The sequence below is a fragment of the Oncorhynchus clarkii genome, chromosome 3 (genome assembly GCF_045791955.1).
Source record: "Oncorhynchus clarkii lewisi isolate Uvic-CL-2024 chromosome 3, UVic_Ocla_1.0, whole genome shotgun sequence".
NCBI lineage: Eukaryota > Metazoa > Chordata > Actinopteri > Salmoniformes > Salmonidae > Oncorhynchus > Oncorhynchus clarkii.
In genome coordinates this window covers 79,963,319-79,988,310 of record NC_092149.1, presented here as the reverse complement: position 1 = coordinate 79,988,310, position 24,992 = coordinate 79,963,319, and the positions used below count along the sequence as shown (strand labels likewise).

The following is a 24,992-nucleotide window of genomic DNA, read 5'->3' as shown; positions in this document are numbered from 1 at the left end:
ACTATATTACGTCTAGTCTATGAGACCAGGCTATGTGATTGAATGAATTGTAATATCCTTCCTGTTAAAATAAAAAAATAAAAACAAAAAATACAATTCTGAGCAATTCTCCCTGTCATTGTTTGAGGTTGTTACTGCTGTTTGTATTTGTATATGCTGTAGTATAATACAACTGAACTGAAAAGGGACACTCAAGAACGAGACACTCAAGGTGACGAGTCTGGAGTACTACAACACTGATCCAAATTATAATTATTAACATTAACTTAGCTAGTTTAGATGTTATACGGGAGACCAATCATGTACGCAGGAAAAAAAAGAGAAGAGACATGTTTTAAAAGAATAATATTTAACTTTAATATGATCTCTTATAGACAATAGACATTAGCTGTATTAAATACATGTTGTTGGATTCCAGTTTTCAGAGTTAATCCACTTTTTGTTTCACGTTCTTTAAAAGCATCAACACATCTTAACTCCAGTCAATGAGTGACAAACCTAAAACCCATCATATAAGCTTTTTAATGCCAATGCAATAGAATCTGAAACAATTATTATTTACATATAGATACAAAAATATATATATCACAAACAAGTATTATTGATAAATGTACAATGACCAGCTCTATAAAATTACAAATATACTTCTATTATAAAAAGCCATTTCTTAAATACTCTTCCAGCTCAAGTTTTGTATAAAGGACGCATAGTATGTGAGATGGTGTTTGTCTGTCTGACAGTGTCCCAATACTTTTACAAAGCTTAATTTCCTTAATCTCCTTCCTAACATCCCCCCCTAGTCTCCTCCATGACTTGTAAAAGTTTATAAACTAGGGCTGTGTCAGAAATAATACCCAATGTTATATAGTGCAATAGGACATGAGGTGCTATTTCACATTTGCCCATTCTAACTGTGTAAACAAACCTATTTAACCTATCCAGTACAATCAGATCAGCTCATGAAGGAAAGGAGATGAGGAAGAGGAAAGGAGATGAGGAGATGAGGAGATGACGCTGTCTTATACTATTGGGACGCAGCCTTGAGATGAAGTTGTTCAGTACTTCTGACAGCCACTTTGACTGTCCCTGTTCACAGCACTCCTGGACAGGGAGTCCCCTCCTCTCGATGGCAACTCTCCAAAAAGGGTCTCTGTCACTTTGATTGGGTTCTATGTCACATGCCTAAGGGGAGACAGACAGACAGACGATGTTTGATTAGTAATGGACTGTAGACTCCACTACGTACCTCAGGTCAGACAGTAATGGACTGTAGACTCCTCTACGTACCTCAGGTCAGACGGATAGACCAAGGGGGCGGAGGTAAACTGTAGACCCTAATAAAAATGCCAGGCTCTGCTTAACCTGAGAAGCAAATACTGTAGCTGACTCTCCCTTTACTTCATGTGACTGACTGACTGACTGACCGTCCCATTGCCTAACGTGTCTGACTGACTGACTGACCGTCCCATTGCCTAACGTGTCTGACTGACCGTCCCATTGCCTAACATGTCTGACTGACTGACCGTCCCATTGCCTAACATGTCTGACTGACTGACCGTCCCATTGCCTAACATGTCTGACTGACTGACCGTCCCATTGCCTAACATGTCTGACTGACTGACTGACCGTCCCATTGGTTTGAATGAAGAACATTCAGTACTCTAACCGTTATTAACGGACTAGGATTCGCTGTCTGTAGGTCTTAAGAATAGCACCTGAACACTTTCATTGGCAAATCCATTTCCTGTTGATATTCCGCCCCAGGTTTTACATGGGAACATTCCAATGTACCCGCCCCTGACGCAGGTTCCAACACTCTGGAGTACTGGAGAAATCCAAAACAAATAAACAGAGCTATGTTGGTCTGTACCCGGTACATAAACTCAGCTCTCTCTCTCTCGGGTTACGCTCTAACATAAGCTGTCACTGGGGGGGTTGTTCGTGTGTGTGTGTACGTGTGTGTGTGTGTGTGTGTGTGTGTGTGTGTGTGTGTGTGTGTGCGCGCATGTACGTGTGTGTGCGTGTGTACATGTGTGTGTGTGCGTGTGTGTACGTATGTGTACGTGTGTGTGTGTACATGTGTTTGTGTGTGCGTGTGTGCGTGTGTGTGCATGTGTGTGTGTGTGTGTGTGTACATGTGTTTGTGTGTGTGTGTCAAGGTATAATGACATTGGTGACAGCTGAAAGGGATATATTTTCTTTACCTCCCACCTCCCTAGAGGTCTCATCTTTCCCATCCATACATCCCCATATGCCCCAATACCCCAACCCTGTTTAGAGCTGACACCGCTTATTGAGCGTACTGTTTAGGATAACCACAGAGTTATGACGATCACGTAGCTACAGTATATGAGTGGTGGTTAGCATCGCTAACATAGTTAGCATACCCACCCCCCGAGTAAGTACTGTGAATGGTGCAAGGTATTAGCACTTACTGGCTAATGTCTTGTCAAGGTCAGCAATGAAGTCCTCCAGTTCTTTAGTGTCTCCCAGTTTAGCTGTAAACAGTCAACATAGAGAGATAGTCAAAAAATGTAATAGCACTTGATAGTCCACCTGCAATTGCATAACATAAAATGAACACCCATCATGCATTGTGTGAATTGAACAACACATGGCGCTGGCTACTACAAATACAAATACTACTATCTTACTAAAGAAGAAGAATGAGTCACTTGAACTATAATTAGTTAATAAGTGAACCATTGGAATAGCTGATGCTAGCTGAAGTGCTCTAAGCCTGAGGCAATATGTCTGCCAATCATAACATTTGGCGTCTCCTTAAACAACATCATGTAGAATCCTGCCTCTGTCGTTTCGTCTAAACAGGAGTAATACAGAGCTGCACTTTGGCTGTCAAACTGAGATCCTAGTTCTAGTCAGAATGACGTGTGTGTGTGTGTGTGTGTGTGTGTGTGTGTGTGTGTGTGTGTGTGTGTGTGTGTGTGGGGGGGGGGGGTTGAGGCTCACCTTTGGGTGACGTCAGAGATGGGGTAGTGGTGAGGGAGGGAGAGTTCAATCTCTCATCACTGAAACTGAAGCTGTTCCTGTTGAGTGACTCAGCACCTGAGAGAGGGAGAGAGAGAGATAGAGAGGGAGAGGGATGGGAGGGAGAGAGATGGAGAGGGACGGGAGGGAGAGAGATGGAGAGGGACGGGAGAGAGAGATGGAGAGGGACGGGAGAGAGAGAGATAGAGAGGGAGAGGGACGGGAGGGAGAGAGATGGAGAGGGACGGGAAAGAGAGAGATAGAGAGGGAGAGGGACAGGAGAGAGAGACACAGACAGAGACACAGAGAGGGAGACACAGAGAGAGGGAGACACAGAGAGAGAGAGAGAGAGAGAGAGAGAGAGATTAAAAGATTGTTAATTTTTCTGTAGGGATGGGAGGGAGAGAGAGAGAGAGAGATTAAAAGATTGTTAATTTTTCTGTAGCTCCCACGAAGCCGTAGGGTCTAGTGCCACATCCAGATGTTTGTGTGCACACATACGTATGAATCCACACACACACACACACACACACACACACACACACACACACACACACACACACACACACACACACACACACACACACACACACACACACACCGTATCCCTCAACGTGATCAAGACACAGGAGATGATCGTGAACTATAGGAAAAGGAGGGCCGAACAGGCCCCCATTCTCATCGACGGGACTGTAGTGGAGCAGGTTGAGAGTTCCAAGTTCCCTGGTTTCCAAATCACCAAAAAACTAACATGGTCCAATCACACCAAGACAGTCGTGAAGAGGGCACAACAACGCCGTTTCCCCTTCAGGAGACTGAAAAGCATTGGCATTGGTCCCCAGATACTCAAAACGTTCTACAGCTGCACCATCGAGAGCATCCTGACCTTTTGCATCACTGCCTGGTATGGCAACTGCTCTGCGTCTGACAGTGAGGTGCTATAGAGGGTAGTGTGAACAGCCCAGTACCTCACTGGGGCCAAGCTTCCTGCCATCCAGGACTTATATACTATGTGGTGTCAGAGGAAGGCCCCAAAAATTGTCAAAGACTCCAGTCACCCAAGTCATAGACTGTTCTCTCTGCTACCGCACGGCAAGCGGTACCGGAGTGCCAGGTCTAGGTCCAAAACGCTCCTTAACAGCTTTTACCCCCAAGCTATAAGACTGCTATTCGTTTTTGTTATTTTATTGTCTTACTTTTAACTTTATTTTTTTCCTTAGTTTATTTGGTAAATATTTTCTTAACTCTATTTCTTGAACTGCATTGTTGGTTAAGGACTTGTAAGTCAGCATTTCACGGTAAAGTCTACTACACCTGTTGGTTAAGGACTTGTAAGTCAGCATGTCACAGTAAGGTGACTACACCTGTTGGTTAAGGACTTGTAAGTCAGCATGTCACAGTAAGGTGACTACACCTGTTGGTTAAGGACTTGTAAGTCAGCATGTCACAGTAAGGTCTACTACACCTGTTGGTTAAGGACTTGTAAGTCAGCATGTCACAGTAAGGTCTACTACACCTGTTGGTTAAGGACTTGTAAGTCAGCATGTCACAGTAAGGTTTAATACACCTGTTGGTTAAGGACTTGTAAGTCAGCATGTCACAGTAAGGTTTAATACACCTGTTGGTTAAGGACTTGTAAGTCAGCATTTCATGACTACACCTGTTGGTTAAGGACTTGTAAGTCATTTCGGTTGGTTAAGGACTTGTAAGTCAGCATTTCACGGTAAGGTGACTACACCTGTTGGTTAAGGACTTGTAAGTCAGCATGTCACAGTAAGGTTTAATACACCTGTTGGTTAAGGACTTGTAAGTCAGCATGTCACAGTAAGGTTTAATACACCTGTTGGTTAAGGACTTGTAAGTCAGCATTTCACGGTAAGGTGACTACACCTGTTGGTTAAGGACTTGTAAGTCAGCATTTCACGGTAAGGTGACTACACCTGTTGGTTAAGGACTTGTAAGTCAGCATGTCACGGTAAGGTGACTACACCTGTTGGTTAAGGACTTGTAAGTCAGCATGTCACGGTAAGGTGACTACCGAATACCTGTTGTATTCGGTGCATGTGACAAATAAAATGCAATTTAATTAGTTTTCCCTTGTAACTCATGACTTTACAGTAGTCATCTGGTTAGTGTGAGAGAGTCAGAGCAGGGATATGAGTGGAGTAGAGGGTGAAGGGCCCTCAAACAGGGCCAGAACAACATGTTCAACTGGATTGCGGCTGGGTTCTCTTCGTCTCGCACTCTTTCTCTGAATGCGATGATTAAGTATTAAGGAGAGGAGACAACAAGAGGGTAATTTCAACAATTGAGATTTTTCCCTATCACTAAACCTAACCCTAACCTTAACCCTCATTAACCCTCACTAAACCTAACTCCTAACCTTAACCCATAACCCTAAAATAGCCTTTTAATAAGTGAGGACTGGCATAATCTCCTCACTTCTCTGAATTTTAGTTGGTTTACTATTCTTGTGAGAACTTCTGGTTCTCACAAGTGTAGTAAAATGTGTGTACACACACACACACACACACACACACACTACCACTCTCTCTCCTGCATTCCCCCACAGTGGTAACATTGGTTCAGACGACGTGTGGTCAAAACATTGACTGTGTGACTTCGGAAGTGACATAATAAACACTTTAATTCCAACAGTAGATATTTCAGCCAGCCACAGAAGATGACAGATCTGTTTCACTGTTTGTTTATATCCGGGAAAGGAATGTTGGTGGTAGAAGGAGACATCATCGTTGTTTCTTCTGAGTAAAATACAGAAAGGGGCTATATAGTGGAATTCATTCCTATTCCAAACAGCTCAGTTTAGTTTGACTATGAAGTCTGTATGTTCTGAAGTCAGGGTGAGTCCTGTAGATGGAGGGGCTGTTGTTTGACTATGAAGTCTGTATGTTCTGAAGTCAGGGTGAGTCCTGTAGATGGAGGGGCTGTTGTTTTACTATGAAGTCTGTATGTTCTGAAGTCAGGGTGAGTCTTGTAGATGGAGGGGCTGTTGTTTTACTATGGTCATGTTCAACAGAAATTTATTCAGTTCCCTGTGTGGTCTGTCTCCAATCCAAAAGGTACAATAACTCCTTTCAACTCCTTTCAGATCGAGGTCTGCTGGTCTAATGGTATGTGATGTAGTCCTTGTAATACCCTCTTGACAGATCTAACTAGGAGTATGGTATGGCTAACTACTAGAGGATGCACAGCTTAACCTCCTCTTGCTCTAACTCTCTGTCTCTCCCTCTCTCTCTGTCTCTCTAACTCTCACTCTACTCCTCTCTCGTTCTCTCTCTTTCGTGCTATTTCTCTCTCTCTCTCTCTCTCTTTTTCTTTCCTCACACGAGAGTTCCACTGGATCCTGAAAGAATATTTATTATGTAGTATTACCTACCCTGACCTCTACCACGCAGCGCCACACACACACACACACACACACACACACACACACACACACACACACACACACACACACACACACACACACACACACACACACACACACACACACACACACACACACACACACACACACACACACACACACACACACACACACACACCTTGATCAGAGTCCAGAGATCTTGGGGTTAGATTGAGCTGCTGCTGCATATTTGGCACACAAGCCCCCATATTCCAACCCAGCCATGTCTCTGTGGAAGCCTATACCTCCTTAGATTGTATTGTCATAAGCAGTTTTTCCATCTCTCAGACGTCAAGCTGTGCATTACCATACTGTGTGTGTGTGTGTGTGTGTGTGTGTGTGTGTGTGTGTGTGTGTGTGTGTGTGTGTGTGTGTGTGTGTGTGTGTGTGTGTGTGTGTGTGTGTGTGTGTGTGAGAGAGAGTGTGTGTGTGTACACTGTCTTAAAGACGTACTTCCACAGCTGGCGACGCATCTGGCCCTAACCCAAATGTGATAGACTCACACAGTTACACACAGACAGAAATATGCTCCCGTTCCCCCAGGGTAGTGTCCAGGGTTAGATGGTTAGGAAGGGTAGTGTCCAGGGTTAGATGGTTAGGAAGGGTAGTGTCCAGGGTTAGAGTTAGAGGGTTAGGAAGGGTAGTGTCCAGGGTTAGATGGTTAGGAAGGGTAGTGTCCAGGGTTAGAGTTAGAGGGTTAGGAAGGTTAGTGTCCAGGGTTAGAGTTAGATGGTTAGGAAGGGTAGTGTCCAGGGTTAGAGGGGGAAGGAGTGTCCAGGGTAGTGTCCAGGGTTAGAGGGTAAGGAAGGGTAGTGTCCAGGGTTAGAGGGTAAGGAAGGGTAGTGTCCAGGGTTAGAGGTTAGATGGTTTAGATGGTTAGGAAGGGTAGTGTCCAGGGTTAGATGGGTAGTGTCCAGGAAGGGTAGTGTCCAGGGTTAGATGGTTAGGAAGGGTAGTGTCCAGGGTTAGATGGTTAGGAAGGGTAGTGTCCAGGGTTAGATGGTTAGGAAGGGTAGTGTCCAGGGTTAGATGGTTAGGAAGGGTAGTGTCCAGGGTTAGATGGTTAGGAAGGGTAGTGTCCAGGGTTAGAGTTAGAGGGTTAGGAAGGGTAGTGTCCAGGGTTAGATGGTTAGGAAGGGTAGTGTCCAGGGTTAGAGCTATAGGGTTAGGAAGGGTAGTGTCCAGGGTTAGAGGGTAAGGAAGGGTAGTGTCCAGGGTTAGAGTTAGATGGTTAGGAAGGGTAGTGTCCAGGGTTAGAGGGTAAGGAAGGGTAGTGTCCAGGGTTAGAGGGTAAGGAAGGGTAGTGTCCAGGGTTAGAGGGTAAGGAAGGGTAGTGTCCAGGGTTAGAGTTAGATGGTTAGGAAGGGTAGTGTCCAGGGTTAGAGGGTAAGGAAGGGTAGTGTCCAGGGTTAGATGGTTAGGAAGGGTAGTGTCCAGGGTTAGATGGTTAGGAAGGGTAGTGTCCAGGGTTAGATGGTTAGGAAGGGTAGTGTCCAGGGTTAGATGGTTAGGAAGGGTAGTGTCCAGGGTTAGAGTTAGAGGGTTAGGAAGGGTAGTGTCCAGGGTTAGATGGTTAGGAAGGGTAGTGTCCAGGGTTAAAGTTAGAGAGTTAGAGAATGTAAAGAGTTAGGTTTAGAGGGTTAGAGTTAGTGTGTGTGTGTGTGTGTGTGTGTGTGTGTGTGTGTGTGTGTGTGTGTGTAAGGCTGATATAGGTCTTCAGCAGACCGGGAATAGCACTCGTTGGACACATGACAAGATATCACCTATCAGCTCTGCCTGGCACTCTACGAAGTAGCAGGAGTTGTGCGTCTCAGTGCAAACTGTAACGCTCGTTGGTTCAACCTTTGTTCCAGATATACTCCATAATAATTGCTACAATATATGTGTGTGTGTGTGCGTGTGGGTGTGGTTCACTTACTTTCAGAGTCGCTGATGCCGCTGTCACTGACGCTGGCGCTGCTGCGTCTCTTCGCTGTCTTCAGGTGCTCGTCGTAGCGGAAGTGTCTTTTCTCCACCGGCGACGTAAAATCCTCGATCACCGCGTCAAACTCACACAGCACGTCAGACAGATCATCCTCCTCCTCAGGGAATATAGCTGAAATAACTGATGAAAACAACCATTCCCATTAAAATTATATTTTATTGTATTCATTTCCGCTATCCTAATGAAATAAATTGCTCTATATTAATTTATCCTATCTCGTGCTAACCTATTGATGGTCTATGTTTTTGTGTCATTAATAAACGTGTGCAACACGCATGTTACATTGTAGTAAACACATTGTCAAATTCTAACAGATGTTGAATAACAACCACACTATCTGACATAGCTTTAAGGCTCCTTTTCTGCAAACGCTAAACTAACCCCATGCCTGGTAAGTGTGCAATGCATTATATTTTGTCCAGTAGAAATCCCAAGAACAAATTAGATGGTCAGCATTCTTCAACTCACATTTGCCTTGAGACTTCAACTTTGGAGATTTCATTTTTATTGTCTTGTGAATCTCAAAACTACTCAACATAAACTCCGCGGGTATTCCCAATAAATACGTTCTTGCTCTCCGTCTGCTCCTGTCCACTACTAGTCCGTGAAAACGACGCACTGTCCCTTTTATGAAGTGTCCCGCGTCTCAAGATTGGTTTTAAACCCTTCCCTACCTACGGAAGAGGCGGCGTCTCGGAGGAGACGGGAGAGAGAGAGAGTTCACGCACTATGCACCCCTTTACTGGTATCCGTGACCATTTTCTATTCCTAGGGAGATTATGGTGATGTTACGCTCGCTGGCATCATCCCCCGTAAACTATGTTTGTGAACAATGTGTGTGTCACTGAGCAGTAAGAAATGTAATGCTTGTCTGGTATTCATGTAATAATTTCCTTGACTTTTTATTTATATCCCTGACCCTGAGCTTTCCATCTTTTATCACTGGGCAGGTTTTGAACAGAATTGGACAAACTGTTTAAGCAAATTTTAAAGTGAAAATGAAGCTAACAAACAATTTATTTACCAATTGATTATTGGAAATGTCTACAATATCAATCTTAATATTAAGATTTGGCAATAGTCTTTAAAAAATAAAGTCAATTGTGATGCTTGTCACTACATCTTTTATTTTCAACAGCATATTTCAACTGCCCCAAATGTGCCATTGTGGTCTATGCCAGAATTAAGTGGAACCAGAAGTACATTCATAAATCCAGCAAACTAATGACGTTAGCCTGCTGGTAGTAGCCTCATTTGAGTGTGTAGTGACACCTTCTGGCAGGAAGTAGAGTTGCAGCCCCTGCAGCTCGCTTTTCTATGCCACTCTCATGAAACACAATCCATCAAGATTCTGACTGATTCCTAACCAGGGTGTGATTGGGGTTCCTGGTATTCTGGTGTGAAAGACAGGGTGTGATTGGTGTTCCTGGTATTCTGGTGTGAAAGACAGGGTGTGATTGGGGTTCCTGGTATTCTGGTGTGAAAGACAGGGTGTGATTGGTGTTCCTGGTATTCTGGTGTGAAAGACAGGGTGTGATTGGGGTTCCTGGTATTCTGGTGTGAAAGACAGGGTGTGATTGGGGTTCCTGGTATTCTGGTGAGAAAGACAGGGTGTGATTGGGGTTCCTGGTATTCTGGTGTGAAAGACAGGGTGTGATTGGTGTTCCTGGTATTCTGGTGTGAAAGACAGGGTGTGATTGGGGTTCCTGGTATTCTGGTGTGAAAGACAGGGTGTGATTGGTGTTCCTGGTATTCTGGTGTGAAAGACATGGTGTGATTGGTGTTCCTGGTATTTTTATTTTGCTTCCAGGTAAGATTTCCCTCTGCTCATTGCCAATTAACTAAACTCTAATGATCTATTTGTATCATGATTTTTAATAGAACATTTATTTTACATATCACATACAAATCAGTGCCATAGCAATGAGAGTACATGTTTTCGGAACGTTAATGCACTACTGTATCATAAAAAACAAGGACTTCTTTTTATTAGGCTTCTGCACATATTGTCGATGAGCTTGAATTGAGAAAGTCACTGCATGAGCGGCAGCAGTAAATATAGCAGCTCTCAGAATGTGAAAACAGGCTAATGTGCTCGGCCACTTGGGCATCAACAGGGTTGGAGAGCTGTGACAATGTCTCGGAGCCAGCCTCTCTTCTCCTCCTTAGGCAAACGGAAATGCAGATTAGAATAGTTATGGACACCATTACCAGTAGAGCTGACAGGATAGACAGATCTGTCTGCTCCAGACTCGGGTACCCAGCTGACATCCAGCTTGTTGTCCAGACTGAGGTGGGAGGCAGTGCAGGTGTAGTTGCGTCTCTCTCTCAGTTCCTCTGTACTGACCTCCAGACTCTTCCTCAGCTGCCATTGGGCAGCAGCTGCCCCCTGTTCTGCTATTGGCCGACCGTCTCTCAGCAGGGTCAGGTTGATGTGGCGGGGATAGAAACCAAACGCCAGACTGCTGGAACCCTCCAGACATGGCTTTCTGTATGAGCCTGACTCTGGGACGCACTTTATGCATTATACATTTCTTCTCTTTCTCCAGGAACGTTTTAAATGTGTCCATGCAAATGTTCAGGTAAATGTTCAGGTAAATGTTCAGGTAAATGTTCAGGTAAATGTTCAAGTAAATGGTCTGATAAAGTCCTTTTACATATGTTTGATGCACCTTACTCCATGGCGGCAGGAGGTTTCCAGAAATGTATGAATAATGTGTCATGTTGGAATATATTGCTAAATCTGCATAAATTCCATTGAAACTGTCCCTAGATATGATAAGTGCCGGTTCTCCATTGTCCGACATCTCACACCCAGCCAGCCTCTGTTGAACATGAATACCTTTGGTGGAATTGAAGCGCTTCAGCTCTGATGATCTCGCTTTCAGGCTCTGTGTGTAGTTAACCGACCCTCTCTGCCCATTCATCACCATTTTACCTGTTGTTGTTGTTTTAGCTGATTAGCTGTTGTTGTCTTACCTGTTGTTGTCTTAGCTAGCTCTCCCAATCAACACCTGTGATTACTTTTGTCCGTGTCAAATCGGAGGGCATGTTGTTCGGACCTCTGGCAGTCTCTATGGGGGTACCACAGGGTTCAATTCTCGGGCCGACTCTTTTCTCTGTATATATCAATGATGTTGCTCTTGCTGCGGGCGATTCCCTGATCCACCTTTACGCAGACGACACCATTCTGTATACTTCTGGCCCTTCCTTGGACAATGTGCTAACTAACATCCACACAAGTTTCAATGCCATACAACACTCCTTCTGTGGCCTCCAACTGCTCTTAAACGCTAGTAAACCCAAATGCATGCTTTTCAACCATTCGCTGCCCACACCCGCCTCACAACCCTGGACGGTTCCGACCTAGAATATGTGGACCACTATAAATACCTAGGTGTCTGGTTAGACTGTAAACTCTCCTTCCAGACTCATATTAAGCATCTCCAATCCAAAATCAAATCTAGAATCGTCTTTCTATTTCGCAACAAAGCTTCCTTCACTCACGCCGCCAAACTTGCCCTAGTAAAACTGACTATCCTACCGATCCTTGACTTTGGCGATGTCATCTACAAAATAGCTTCCAATACTCTACCAGCAAACTGGATGCAGTCTATCACAGTGCCATCCGTTTTGTTACTAAATCACCTTATACCACCCACCACCACTGCGACCTGTATGCTCTAGTCGGCTGGCCCTCGCTACAACTTTAAACATCAGCTATCTGAGCAGCTAACTGATCGCTGCAGCTGTACATAGTCCATCTGTAAACATAGTCCATCTGTTTATTTACTTTTCTGCTCTTTTGCACACCAGTATCTCTACTTGCACATCATCATCTGCTCATTTATCACTCCAGCGTTAATCTGCTAAATTGTAATTATTCGCTCCTATGGCCTAATTATTGCTTACCTCCTCATGCCTTTTGCAAACGATGTATATAGACATTGACTTTTATTGTGTTATTTGCTTGTTTATTGTTCACTCCATGTGTAACTCTGTGTTGTTGTCTGTGTCACACTGCTTTGCTTTATCTTGGCCAGGTCGCAGTTATAAATGAGAACTTGTTCTCAACTAGCCTACCTGGTTAAATAAATATATATATATATATATATATATATATATATATATATATATATATATATATTTTTTTAAAATTAAAACTGAAGGACATGGCCCCAAATATATAAGCTATGTGATAAGCGTCTTCAACCTCTGTTTCCTCAGAGGCATTATATCCCTTGTGGATATAGCGTTTAATGTTGGAGTCAAAGTAACCAACTTTAAAAAAAAATATTTTACCTTTATATAACTAGGCAAGTCAGTTAAGAACAAATTCTTATTTTCAATGACAGTGGGCTAACTGTCTTGTTCAGGGGCAGAAAGACAGATTGTCAAAACCTTGTCAGCTTGGGGATTTGAACTTGGAACATTTTGGTTAGTAGTCCAATGCTCTAACCACTAGGCTACGCTGCCACCACAATGTGAATGTCATCCAGCATCAACACAACAGTAAAAACAGGGAAAGGTGTCTCCTGAGATATATGTTGCAATTGCCTACAGAGAATGGGATCCTAAACCTGAGAGAGGGTGAAAACAAGATCAGTGAATATTTTCACAATGGTTATGTCTGAAAATCCTGTAATATAGCCAATATACTGTGTATAGGCTGTACTACAAGAACGTTGCTGATAGTTGCTGATTGTTTTGGCTGCACTTTTGACTAGTGACATTTGACCCTGTCGTTTCCCTTCCCTGCTGTTATTTATGTTATGAATATTCATCCTAGCAGCCGATTTATAATTAAATCTGATATACACCAGAGAATAAAACATCCATCTTACCTGCATTTACAATAGTGTAAAATGAAATAACTAACAAAAAGACACACAGTTTGCCCATGGTTTTGAAAGTTCTCACTACTTTTTCAGTACCCTCGCTTCAAGGCTCTCAAATAAGAGCTTGCACACTTTCACTTTCACTTTCTTGGTGAACAGCCTGTGATGACCTTTGAACTGTCTGCAATGTAAACAGTTTCTCAAACACAGCAAGGGATTTTAAGGATATATACATCTTTTATTGCAGATAGAAAGGTTTTCTGTCTGCTGGTTATGCCACGTAGTGTAATCAGGATGCTGTCTCATTTAGCATAAACTCTCCTGTCTCAGCCAAGATGGTGCCGACAGACACGGTCGCCCTGTTGCTAGCTTCTAGCCAACTTTGCATTATTTTATATCAAATCAAATCAAATTGTATTTGTCACATGCGCTGAACACAACAGATGTAGCCCTTACAATGAAATGCTTACGTACCATATTAACCAACAATGGAGTTTTAAGAAAATAGAGGTTAAGAAAATATTTACAAAATAAACTAGAGTTAAAAAAAAGTACACAAGAAAATAACAATAACGAGGCTATACACTGAATAATCCTGAATTTAAAATAGATTAAATTGAGATTTTGTGTCACTGGCCTACACTACTGGGCCACAATACCCCACAATGTCAATGTGGAATAATGTTATCAGACATTTAAACAAATTAATTAAAAATGAAAAACTGAAATGTTTTCAGTCAATAAGTGTTTAGCCCCTTTGTTATGGCAAGCATAAAGTACTTCAGGAGTAAGAATGTGCTTAACAAGTCACATAATATGTAGCATGGACTCACTCTGTGTGCAATAATAGTGTTTAACATGATTTTTTAATGACTACTTCATCTCTGTACCCCAATACATACAATTATATGTAAGGTCCCTCAGTCGAGCAGTGAATGTCAAACACAGATTCAACCACAAAGAACAGAGAGGTTTTCCAAATCATCGTAAAGAAGGGCACCTATTGGTAGATGGGTAAAAAGGCAGACATTAAATATCCCTTTCAGTATGGTGAAGTTATTAATTACAGTTTGGATGGTGTATCAATACACCCAATCACTACAAAGATACAGGCGTTCTTCCTAACTCAGTTGCCGGAGAAGAAGGAAACCGCTCAGGGATTTCACCATGAGGCCAATGGTGACTTTTAAACAGTTACAGAGTTTAATAGCTGTGATAGGAGAAAACTGAGGATGGATCAACAACATTGTAGTTACTTCACAATACTAACCTAATTGACAGAGTGAAAAGAAGGAAGCCTGTACAGAATAAACATATTCCAAAACATGCATCTTGTTTGCAACAAGGCACTGAAAGTAATACTGCAAAAAATGTGGCAAATAAATTAACTTTATGTCCTGAATACTAAGCGTTATGTTTGGGGCAAATCCAACACACACATCACTGAGTACCACTCTTCATATTTTCAAACATGGTGGTGGCTGCGTCATACTATGGGTATGCTTGTCATTGACAAGGACTAGGGAGATTTTTCACGCAGTTGCTGCAGATTGGACGGTGGTATATTCATGCTGTGACCAGCCCGTTCCATGTCATGCTCTATTGGGTTGAGGTCTAGGGACTGACCAGGCCAATCAAGTAAACTGAACTCACTGTCATGTTCCAGGCAATGTTTTGTCCATTCCTCATTTGTCCAGTGTTGGTGATCGCGTGTCCACTGGAGCCGCTTCTTGTTTTTAGCTGATAGGAGTGGAACCCGGTGTGGTCGTCTGCTGCATCTGTGACAAGGATCATCAAGATGTGTGTTTTGAGACGCCGTTCTGCACAACACTGTTGTACCGCACCGTTATTTGTCTGTTTGTGGCCCTGCTGTTAGCTTGCACGGTTCTTGCCATTCTCCTTCGACCTCGCTCATCAACAAGCTGTTTTGGCCCACAGGACTGCCGCTGACAGGACGTTCTTCACTTGTCGCAGCATTCTAAAACCCTAGGCACCGCCTTGCGTCAAATTCCCAGGAGGGTGGCCATTTCTGAGATAATGGATCTGGTGCGTCTGGCACCGATGATCAAACCATGCTGAAAGTCTCTTAGGTCACTCGTTCTGCCCATTCTAACGTTCAATCAAACAGTAACTGAATGCCTTGATTCCCATCTGCCTGCTTTATATGGCAAGCCATGGCCACGTTACTCACTGTCTGCAGTGGGGGGCAGGGGGTATTATTAAACCATCAGAGCTGTTTGCATTTCAGATTAGGGAGGTGTTAAACAATGGAGGTGTTAATGAATTTACCTACACAAAATCAGAGAACAATTCACACAGACCTGATAGCTGGATTCTGGTTACAGGGTGTTTGAAAATGGAGCAATCATGACTAGGTCTTTAGGTGAGTATTATTTGACCTTGTTTTTTACCACCTTCCCCTGTCAGATACACAAACAAAGCAAGCAAAAAGAATCAGGTACTGTAAATTAGTAGGATTTCAGTCTGTGTATGAAAGGGATATGACTGACAACAAAATAACAGCGACATACTTTTTTATTTGGCAGAGAATGTAAATTCTTTAGTTTAATTTATTATAAAAAACACAATGTTTAAAGACAACATACAGAAATATATATTATACTACCTATTAAGCTATAGGCTACTTCCTAATCTATAACGCAGTATTATTGTATGTATCCTATAGGAACTAAGGGCTGAATCCTGTAGGAACTAACGGCTGAATCCAATAGGAACCAACGGCTGAATCCAATACGAACTAAGGGCTGAATAATATACGAACTAAGGGTTGGATAGTATAGGAACAAATGGTTGAATCCTACAGGAAATAAGAGCTGAACAATATAGGAACTAAGGGCTGAATAATATAGGAACTTAGAGCTGAATAATATAGGAACTAAGAGCTGAATCCAATAGGAGCAAAGGGCTGAATCCAACAGGAACTAAAGGCTGAATCCTATAGGAACTTAGAGCTGAAAAATATAGGGTATAATAGCTGAATCCTATAGGAATTAAGGGTGAATCCTATAGGAACTAAATGCTGAATCCTTTAGAGACCAAGGGCTAAATCCTAGAAGAACTAAGAACTAAGAGCTGAATCCAATAGGAACAAAGGGCTGAATCCAAAAGTAACTAAAGGTTGAATCCAAAAGTAACTAAAGGGTGAATCCAATAGGAACTAAAGTCTGAATGCTATAGGAATCCTATAGGAACTAAGAGCTGAATAATATAGGAACTAAGGGCTGAATCCAATAGGAACTAAGGGATGAATACATAGGAACTAAGGGCTGAATCCTATAGGAACTAAGGGCTGAATCCAATAGGAACTAAGGGCTGAATCCAATAGGAACTAAGGGCTGAATCCAATAGGAACTAAGGGCTGAATCCTATAGGAACTAAGGACGGAATTATATAAGAACTAAGGGCTGAATAATATAGGAACTAAGGACTGAATCGAGTAGGAACTAAGGGCTGAATCCTATAGGAACTAATTGCTGAATCCTATAGGAACTAAGGGCTGAATCCTATAGGAACTAAGGGCTGAATTATATAAGAACTAAGGGCTGAATAATATAGGAATCCTATAGGAAATAAGAGCTGAATAATATAGGAACTAAGGGCTGAATCCAATAGGAACTAAGGGCTGAATTATATAAGAACTAAGGGCTGAATAATATAGGAATCCTATAGGAACTAAGGGCTGAATCCTATAGGAACTAAGGGCTGAATCCAATAGGAACTAAGGGATGAATATATAGGAACTAAGGGCTGAATCCTATAGGAACTAAGGACGGAATTATATAAGAACTAAGGGCTGAATAATATAGGAACTAAGGACTGAATCCAGTAGGAACTAAGGGCTGAATCCTATAGGAACTAATTGCTGAATCCTATAGGAACTAAGGGCTGAATCCTATAGGAACTAAGGGCTGAATTATATAAGAACTAAGGGCTGAATAATATAGGAATCCTATAGGAAATAAGAGCTGAATAATATAGGAACTAAGGGCTGAATCCAATAGGAACTAAGGGATGAATTATATAAGAACTAAGGGCTGAATAATATAGGAATCCTATAGGAACTAAGGGCTGAATCCTATAGGAACTAAGGGCTGAATCCAATAGGAACTAAGGGATGAATATATAGGAACTAAGGGCTGAATCCTATCGGAACTAAGGGCTGAATCCTATAGGAACTAAGGGCTGAATCCTATAGGAACTAAGGGCTGAATCCTATAGGAACCAAGGGCTGAATAATATAGGAACTAAAGGCTGAATCCAATAGGAACTAATTGTTGAATCCTAATCTGAGAAACATAATTCATACTTTAGCTCATATTTTCTATTGACATCAATGCATGATGTATGTGCTAGTTTGGTTTAAAGTACATGTGCCTGATGCTTGGATGTGTGTGAAACTCATGAAGACCACATATTTGATCAGTGCATGTGTGTGTCCCTTTCCACTGTATTGGCGATCCTTCTAGGAAAGTGTCCATCACTTAAAGTCACAGCTGCAGGTGTGTGTATGCGCGTGACTGAGGTGTGGGCACAAACTCTAATAGAAGATTGGGGAGCAGACAGAGAGGGCAGGTGGACTGACTTTGAGACAACTAGAAACATGTAAAGACATTGTTTTAGTTTAACCCGTGTGGTCCATTATACATGTACTGTATGTGTAGTCCTAGTCCCAGGCACTGCAGCGATATAGTAGTATTTCTTCCTGTCTACGGGCTTCTCTGCTTTAGAAGCTGGAGACGTTGAGCCCCTTGTCAAGGAATTAAGTCTCATGTCTGAGGTTGAAACTCCAGGTATGAGTGGTCCGTCTGTTCTAGATGGCAGGAAACTTAGATCTGACAAGAAGAGTCCCCTCTGTGCTTTATCACAGGACACAGACAAAAGACAAAAGACAACAGACACACACAGGCAGGCAGGCAGGCAGGCAGGCAGGCAGGCAGGCTCAAACAGAATATGGCACACAGACTTGCACGTACACACTCACACACACTCTCTTTCACACACGCAAACACACACGCACAAAACAAGTATCAACCAGGGCATTGCTCATGTTGTTCCCTTGTTAATTGAAACCATGTGTTTACTGCTAGACACTCCCAGTGAAGTTATTCCCATCACACATGTTACAATGCACTGGAGATGGCCCTCTTGTTTTGATATTTAATCAGAACTGTTCCTGACCTCAGACTCAAGAGAACATTTGATTCTTTACTGTGCACCATGGGTGTCCCACAGATGATTCTCCAGAAAAATGTCAGATAAGCCTGGTCCTGTTCACTGATCCCCAGGGACTGACAGTTCAATAACCCATGCACAACAATGGTCAGGAAGACTCTGATCAGTTAGACAAACAGGAAGACTGATCAGCTAGACAAACAGGAAGACTGATCAGCTAGACAAACAGGAAGACTGATCAGCTAGACAAACAGGAAGACTGATCAGCTAGACAAACAGGAAGACTGATCAGCTAGACAAACAGGAAGCCTCTGACCAGCTAGACAAACAGGAAGACTGATCAGCTAGACAAACAGGAAGACTGATCAGCTAGACAAACAGGAAGACTGATCAGCTAGACAAACAGGAAGACTGATCAGCTAGACAAACAGGAAGACTGATCAGCTAGACAAACATGAAGCCTCTGATCAGCTAGACAAACAGGAAGACTGATCAGTTAGACAAACAGGAAGACTCTGATCAGCTAGACAAACAGTAAGACTGATCAGTTAGACAAACAGAAAGACTGATCAGCTAGACAAACAGGAAGACTGATCAGCTAGACAAACAGGAAGACTGGTCAGCTAGATAAACAGGAAGACTCTGATCAGTTAGACAAACAGGAAGACTCTGATCAGCTAGACAAACAGGAAGACCCTGATCAGCTAGACAAACAGGAAGACCCTGATCAGCTAGACAAACAGGAAGCCGCTGGTGAGCTAGACAAACAGGAAGCCTCAAAAGAGAGGTGCTAGCATTAGCTCCTGTCAGGACAACACTAGTTACTGTATATAGGTCATGGGATGGCAGATACCCTAGTGGTTAGAGCATTGGGCCAATAACCAAAAGGTTACTAGATCAAATCACCAAGCTGAGAAAGTAAAAATCTTTTGTTCTGCACCTGAACAAGGCAATTAACCCAGTGTTCCTGGGCTGTCATTGTAAATAAGAATTTGTTCTTACCTGACTTGCCTAGTTAAATAAAGGTTAAATAAAAAATATCCTGTGGCTGAAGGGAGGAGAAGAATATTTCAACCTTATCTGTGACTCAGATGTTGTTGATTGGGAGGTGGACGAGTTAAATGTGGCTACTGTTGAGGCCTAAATGTAAACGTGTGTGTCGTGAACAACATTGGTGAGAGAAAAAAATTGTGGAATCTGCGGTTCACCTTCAAAATGAATGTCCCCCATTGAAATGAATAAAAATAGTGAAAGCATGCCAGACCTGGACTAGATAATGCTAAACAGGATTAGAATGTTGTTATATACAGCAACAGTCAAAGGCTTGGACACACCTACTAATTCAATGGTCTTTCTCTATTTTACTATGTTTTACATTGTAGAAACATTGTCAAGACCATACAAAGCTGTCATATAGACAAAGGGTGGCTACTTTCTCAAATGTAGATCTCAAATATATTTTGATTTGTTTAACACTTTTTTGGTTACTACATTATTCCATGTGTTATTTAATAGTGTTGATGTCTTCACTATTATTCTACAACGTATAAAATAGTAAAATAAAGAAAAACCCTTGAATTAGTAGGTGTGTCCAAACGTTTGACTGGTACTGTGAGTCCGCAACATTACAATTTGAACCAAATACTTTCCCTCATTCAATGAACCAGGGATGAAATGGCTAAGGTGGGCGACTTCAAAGAAAGGTAGCTAACTAAGACATTTTAATCTATTTGTAAGGCTAAAATATTACATTTTCAGATTTTGACAGCATAGCAGTTACTTGTCAATTAGCCTATTCAAATAATATATATTTTTTACGTTGTCAGAAGTACGTTACATTGCCATTATTGAATGACCAAAAATGTGCTATAACTGGGCAAATAACTAACTAGCAACGAATATCAACAAATGTGCACACGCTGCTTGCTTTGATCTCACAAACGTATCTGACAACTGCGTGATTGATAGACTGCATGGTGCCTGGCAATGCAAGCCTAGAATAAGTCTACTGTGATGAGCTCTGCAAAGATTGGGAAGACAGATGCATCTTATCCAAAGGACACACTAATGTAATTCTAATTGGAGTAGCCTAATTGTTTGATATTGTGATTTTTGCCTGATTTTGTCTCACTTTTGAATCTATAATCTGCTTGTACGACAATTTGTTTTACTTGCCCCCGGACAGGTGTTAATGTAGAGTCCTGCTGTATCTGATGATCCACCCAAAGAGGGAAAACACACCAGAGCAACGGATGGACGAGTGTACTTAAAAACAGTGGGAGGCCATCCTATTGCCTTTGACCACAGAACATTGGCCGTCAATTTCAGGTTCATTTCCTGTCGATTCTACATGTTACATTTTCGCCGTTCGTTGACACCCAGCAGGTAACCGCTGACAGGCCGCGGCAACACACTGCTTTAAGACATTTGTCTTGCTGGTGTGTTTCCTCTCTGCGTCCTCTCTGTGTTTTGTGTTGTTTATGAGGAGGAGTTGGAGACGCTGACCAAGCCCAACACAGACAGCGAATCAAAGGAGGAGGCTCTCTAGCCACCCATTATGACATCACAATGGCTCAACCCTGTGATGTCATAAGAAATCCACTTTGCACTGTTGGCCGCTAAATGTATTTATCTCTCTGATGGTCAAACATAAACATGCAGCGGTAGGGAATGCTAGCCTTACCGTTATTCTTTACTCACACAGACCATACAGCAACCTCACACAGACCATACAGCAACCTCACACAGACCATACAGTAACCTCACACAGACCATACAGTAACCTCACACAGACCATACAGTAACCTCACACAGACCATACAGTAACCTCACACAGACCATACAGTAACCTCACACAGACCATACAGCAACCTCACACAGACCATACAGTAACCTCACACAGATCATACAGTAACCTCACACAGACCATACAGTAACCTCACACAGACCATACAGTAACCTCACACAGACCATACAGTAACCTCACACAGACCATACAGTAACCTCACACAGACCATACAGTAACCTCACACAGACCATACAGTAACCTCACACAGACCATACAGCAACCTCACACAGACCATACAGTAACCTCACACAGACCATACAGCAACCTCACACAGACCATACAGTAACCTCACACAGACCATACAGCAACCTCACACAGACCATACAGTAACCTCACACAGACCATACAGTAACCTCACACAGATCATACAGTAACCTCACACAGACCATACAGTAACCTCACACAGACCATACAGCAACCTCACACAGACCATACAGTAACCTCACACAGACCATACAGTAACCTCACACAGACCATACAGTAACCTCACACAGACCATACAGTAACCTCACACAGACCATACAGTAACCTCACACAGACCATACAGCAACCTCACACAGATCATACAGTAACCTCACACAGACCATACAGTAACCTCACAAGGACCATACAGCAACCTCACACAGACCATACAGTAACCTCACACAGACCATACAGTAACCTCACACGGACCATACAGTAACCTCACACAGACCATACAGCGACCTCACACAGATCATACAGTAACCTCACACAGACCATACAGTAACCTCACACAGACCATACAGCAACCTCACACAGACCATACAGCAACCTCACACAGACCATACAGCAACCTCACACAGATCATACAGTAACCTCACACAGACCATACAGTAACCTCACACAGACCATACAGCAACCTCACACAGACCATACAGCAACCTTACACGGACCATACAGTAACCTCACACAGACCATACAGCAACCTCACACAGACCATACAGCAACCTCACACAGACCATACAGTAACCTCACACAGACCATACAGTAACCTCACACAGACCATACAGTAACCTCACACAGACCATACAGTAACCTCACACAGACCATACAGCAACCTCACACAGACCATACAGTAACCTCACACAGACCATACAGCAACCTCACACGGACCATACAGTAACCTCACACAGACCATACAGTAACCTCACACGGACCATACAGTAACCTCACACAGACCATACAGCAACCTCACACAGATCATACAGTAACCTCACACAGACCATACAGTAACCTCACACGGACCATACAGCAACCTCACACAGACCATACAGTAACCTCACACAGACCATACAGTAACCTCACACGGACCATACAGTAACCTCACACAGACCATACAGCAACCTCACACAGACCATACAGTAACCTCACACAGACCATACAGTAACCTCACACAGACCATACAGCAACCTCACACAGACCATACAGCAACCTCACACAGACCATACAGCAACCTCACACAGATCATACAGTAACCTCACACAGACCATACAGTAACCTCACACAGACCATACAGCAACCTCACACAGACCATACAGCAACCTCACACGGACCATACAGTAACCTCACACGGACCATACAGCAACCTCACACAGACCATACAGTAACCTCACACAGACCATACAGCAACCTCACACAGACCATACAGCAACCTCACACAGACCATACAGTAACCTCACACAGACCATGCAGCAACCTCACACAGACCATACAGCAACCTCACACAGACCATACAGTAACCTCACACAGACCATACAGTAACCTCACACAGACCATACAGCAACCTCACACAGACCATACAGTAACCTCACACAGACCATACAGTAACCTCACACAGACCATACAGTAACCTCACACAGACCATACAGTAACCTCACACAGACCATACAGTAACCTCACACAGAACATACAGTAACCTCACACAGACCATACAGTAACCTCACACAGACCATACAGTAACCTCACACAGACCATACAGTAACCTCACACAGACCATACAGTTATCTCACACAGACCATAGGGTAACCTCACACAGACCATACAGCAACCTCACACGGACCGTACAGCAACCTCACACAGACCACAACCTCACACGCACCATACAGTAACCTCACACAGACCATACAGTAACCTCACACAGACCATACAGTTATCTCACACAGACCATACAGTAACCTCACACAGACCATACAGTTATCTCACACAGACCATACAGTTATCTCACACATACCATACAGCAACCTCACACAGACCATACAGTAAACTCACACAGACCATACAGTAACCTCACACAGACCATACAGTAACCTCACACAGACCATACAGCAACCTCACACAGACCATACAGCAACCTCACACAGACCATACAGCAACCTCACACAGACCATACAGCAACCTCACACGGACCATACAGCAACCTCACACAGACCATACAGTAAACTCACACAGACCATACAGTTACCTCACACGGACCATACAGTAAACTCACACAGACCATACAGCAACCTCACATCATGCAGTAATAACCAACAAGTAATCTAGCTAACAATTCCAAAACTACTACCTAATAGACACAAGTGTAAAGTGATAAAGAATATGAACATAAAGATATATGAATGAGTGATGGTACAGAGCGGCATAGGCAAGATACAGTAGATGGTATTGAGTGCAGTATATACATATGAGATGAGTATGTAAACAAAGTGGCATAGTTAAAGTGGCTAGTGATACATGTATTACATAAAGATGCAGTAGATGATATAGAGTACCGTATATACGTATACCTATGAGTTGAATAATGTAGGGTATGTAAACATTATATTAGGTAACATTGTTTAAAGTGGCTAGTGATATATTTTACATAATTTCCCATCAATTCCCATTATTAAAGTAATTACAAGTGTTCAACGCTCTTTTTACTCTCCTATACATACTTATTGTCCCATAGAACTGACACTTCTGCCATGTACTCACAGAAAGCTTCTTGTGGAGTGGATATGAAGTGGTTATCAGTAATATCATTTTATAAATCAAATCAAACTTTATTTGTCACAACCTTACCGTGAAATGCTGACTTACAAGCCCTTCACCAACAGTGCAGACCTTACTGTAACATGCTTAATTACAAGCCCTTAACCAACAGTGTAGACTTTACCGTGAAATGCTCACTTACAAGCCCTTAACCAACAGTGTAGACTTTACCGTGAAATGCTCACTTACAAGCCCTTAACCAACAGTGTAGACCTTACAGTGAAATGCTGACCTACAAGCCCTTAACCAACAGTGTAGTTCAAGAAAGAGTTAAGAATATATTGACCAAATAAACTAAAGTAAAAAACTAAACAATAATGAGGCTATGACTTTGTGTGACTGGGGTGTCTGGTGTGTTTTACTGCACATCTTTAAGGCAATGAACACCGGGTTAATAACATGTATTTTGTTATGATACAGTTCATGACTGCTCAGTTTCTCACACAAAATAGTCTATAGATTACCAAACAGACACATTTTGTTTTAGTTGCTGACTGTATTTTTCCGTTCTGTTGGTTGTATTGTTCTGTATTGTTCAATCTGTATTGTTCAATCTGTATTGTTCAATCTATATTGTTAAACTTGAACCAACAGGGGGCGATGTAACATGATACATTTGTATACTGCGCCTAAAGACTTGACTACAATACAAAGTACTGAGAT

At 42.5% G+C, this 24,992-nt stretch overlaps 1 protein-coding gene and 1 pseudogene across 1 annotated transcript; both read right to left on the bottom strand.

The window, feature by feature from the left end:
* Window positions 1-332: 332 nt before the first annotated feature.
* LOC139406170 (regulator of cell cycle RGCC-like) lies at window positions 333-9,220 on the bottom strand. Its single transcript, XM_071148659.1, has 5 exons — window positions 8,868-9,220; window positions 8,334-8,519; window positions 2,971-3,066; window positions 2,436-2,498; window positions 333-1,182 (listed from the first exon to the last, which is right to left on the bottom strand). The coding sequence occupies exons 1-5, from the start codon at window positions 8,935-8,937 to the stop codon at window positions 1,175-1,177; spliced, it is 423 nt and encodes a 140-aa protein (XP_071004760.1). The 5' UTR covers window positions 8,938-9,220; the 3' UTR covers window positions 333-1,174.
* A 1,168-nt stretch (window positions 9,221-10,388) lies between these two features.
* Window positions 10,389-11,332, bottom strand: LOC139386137 (class I histocompatibility antigen, Gogo-A*0501 alpha chain-like; annotated as a pseudogene).
* Window positions 11,333-24,992: the final 13,660 nt, after the last annotated feature.

What these genes read in the sequence shown, in the direction of transcription:
- LOC139406170 (XM_071148659.1), bottom strand. Translation starts at nt 8,937, where the DNA reads ATGTTGAGTAGTTTTGAGATTCACAAGACAATAAAAATGAAATCTCCA. An exon ending in GTTGAAGTCTCAAGGCAAAT is followed by an intron (nt 8,520 to 8,867) that starts GTGAGTTGAAGA and finishes TGTTTTCATCAG; the next exon opens with TTATTTCAGCTATATTCCCT. An exon ending in ATCTCTGACGTCACCCAAAG is followed by an intron (nt 2,499 to 2,970) that starts GTGAGCCTCAAC and finishes GACTGTTTACAG; the next exon opens with CTAAACTGGGAGACACTAAA.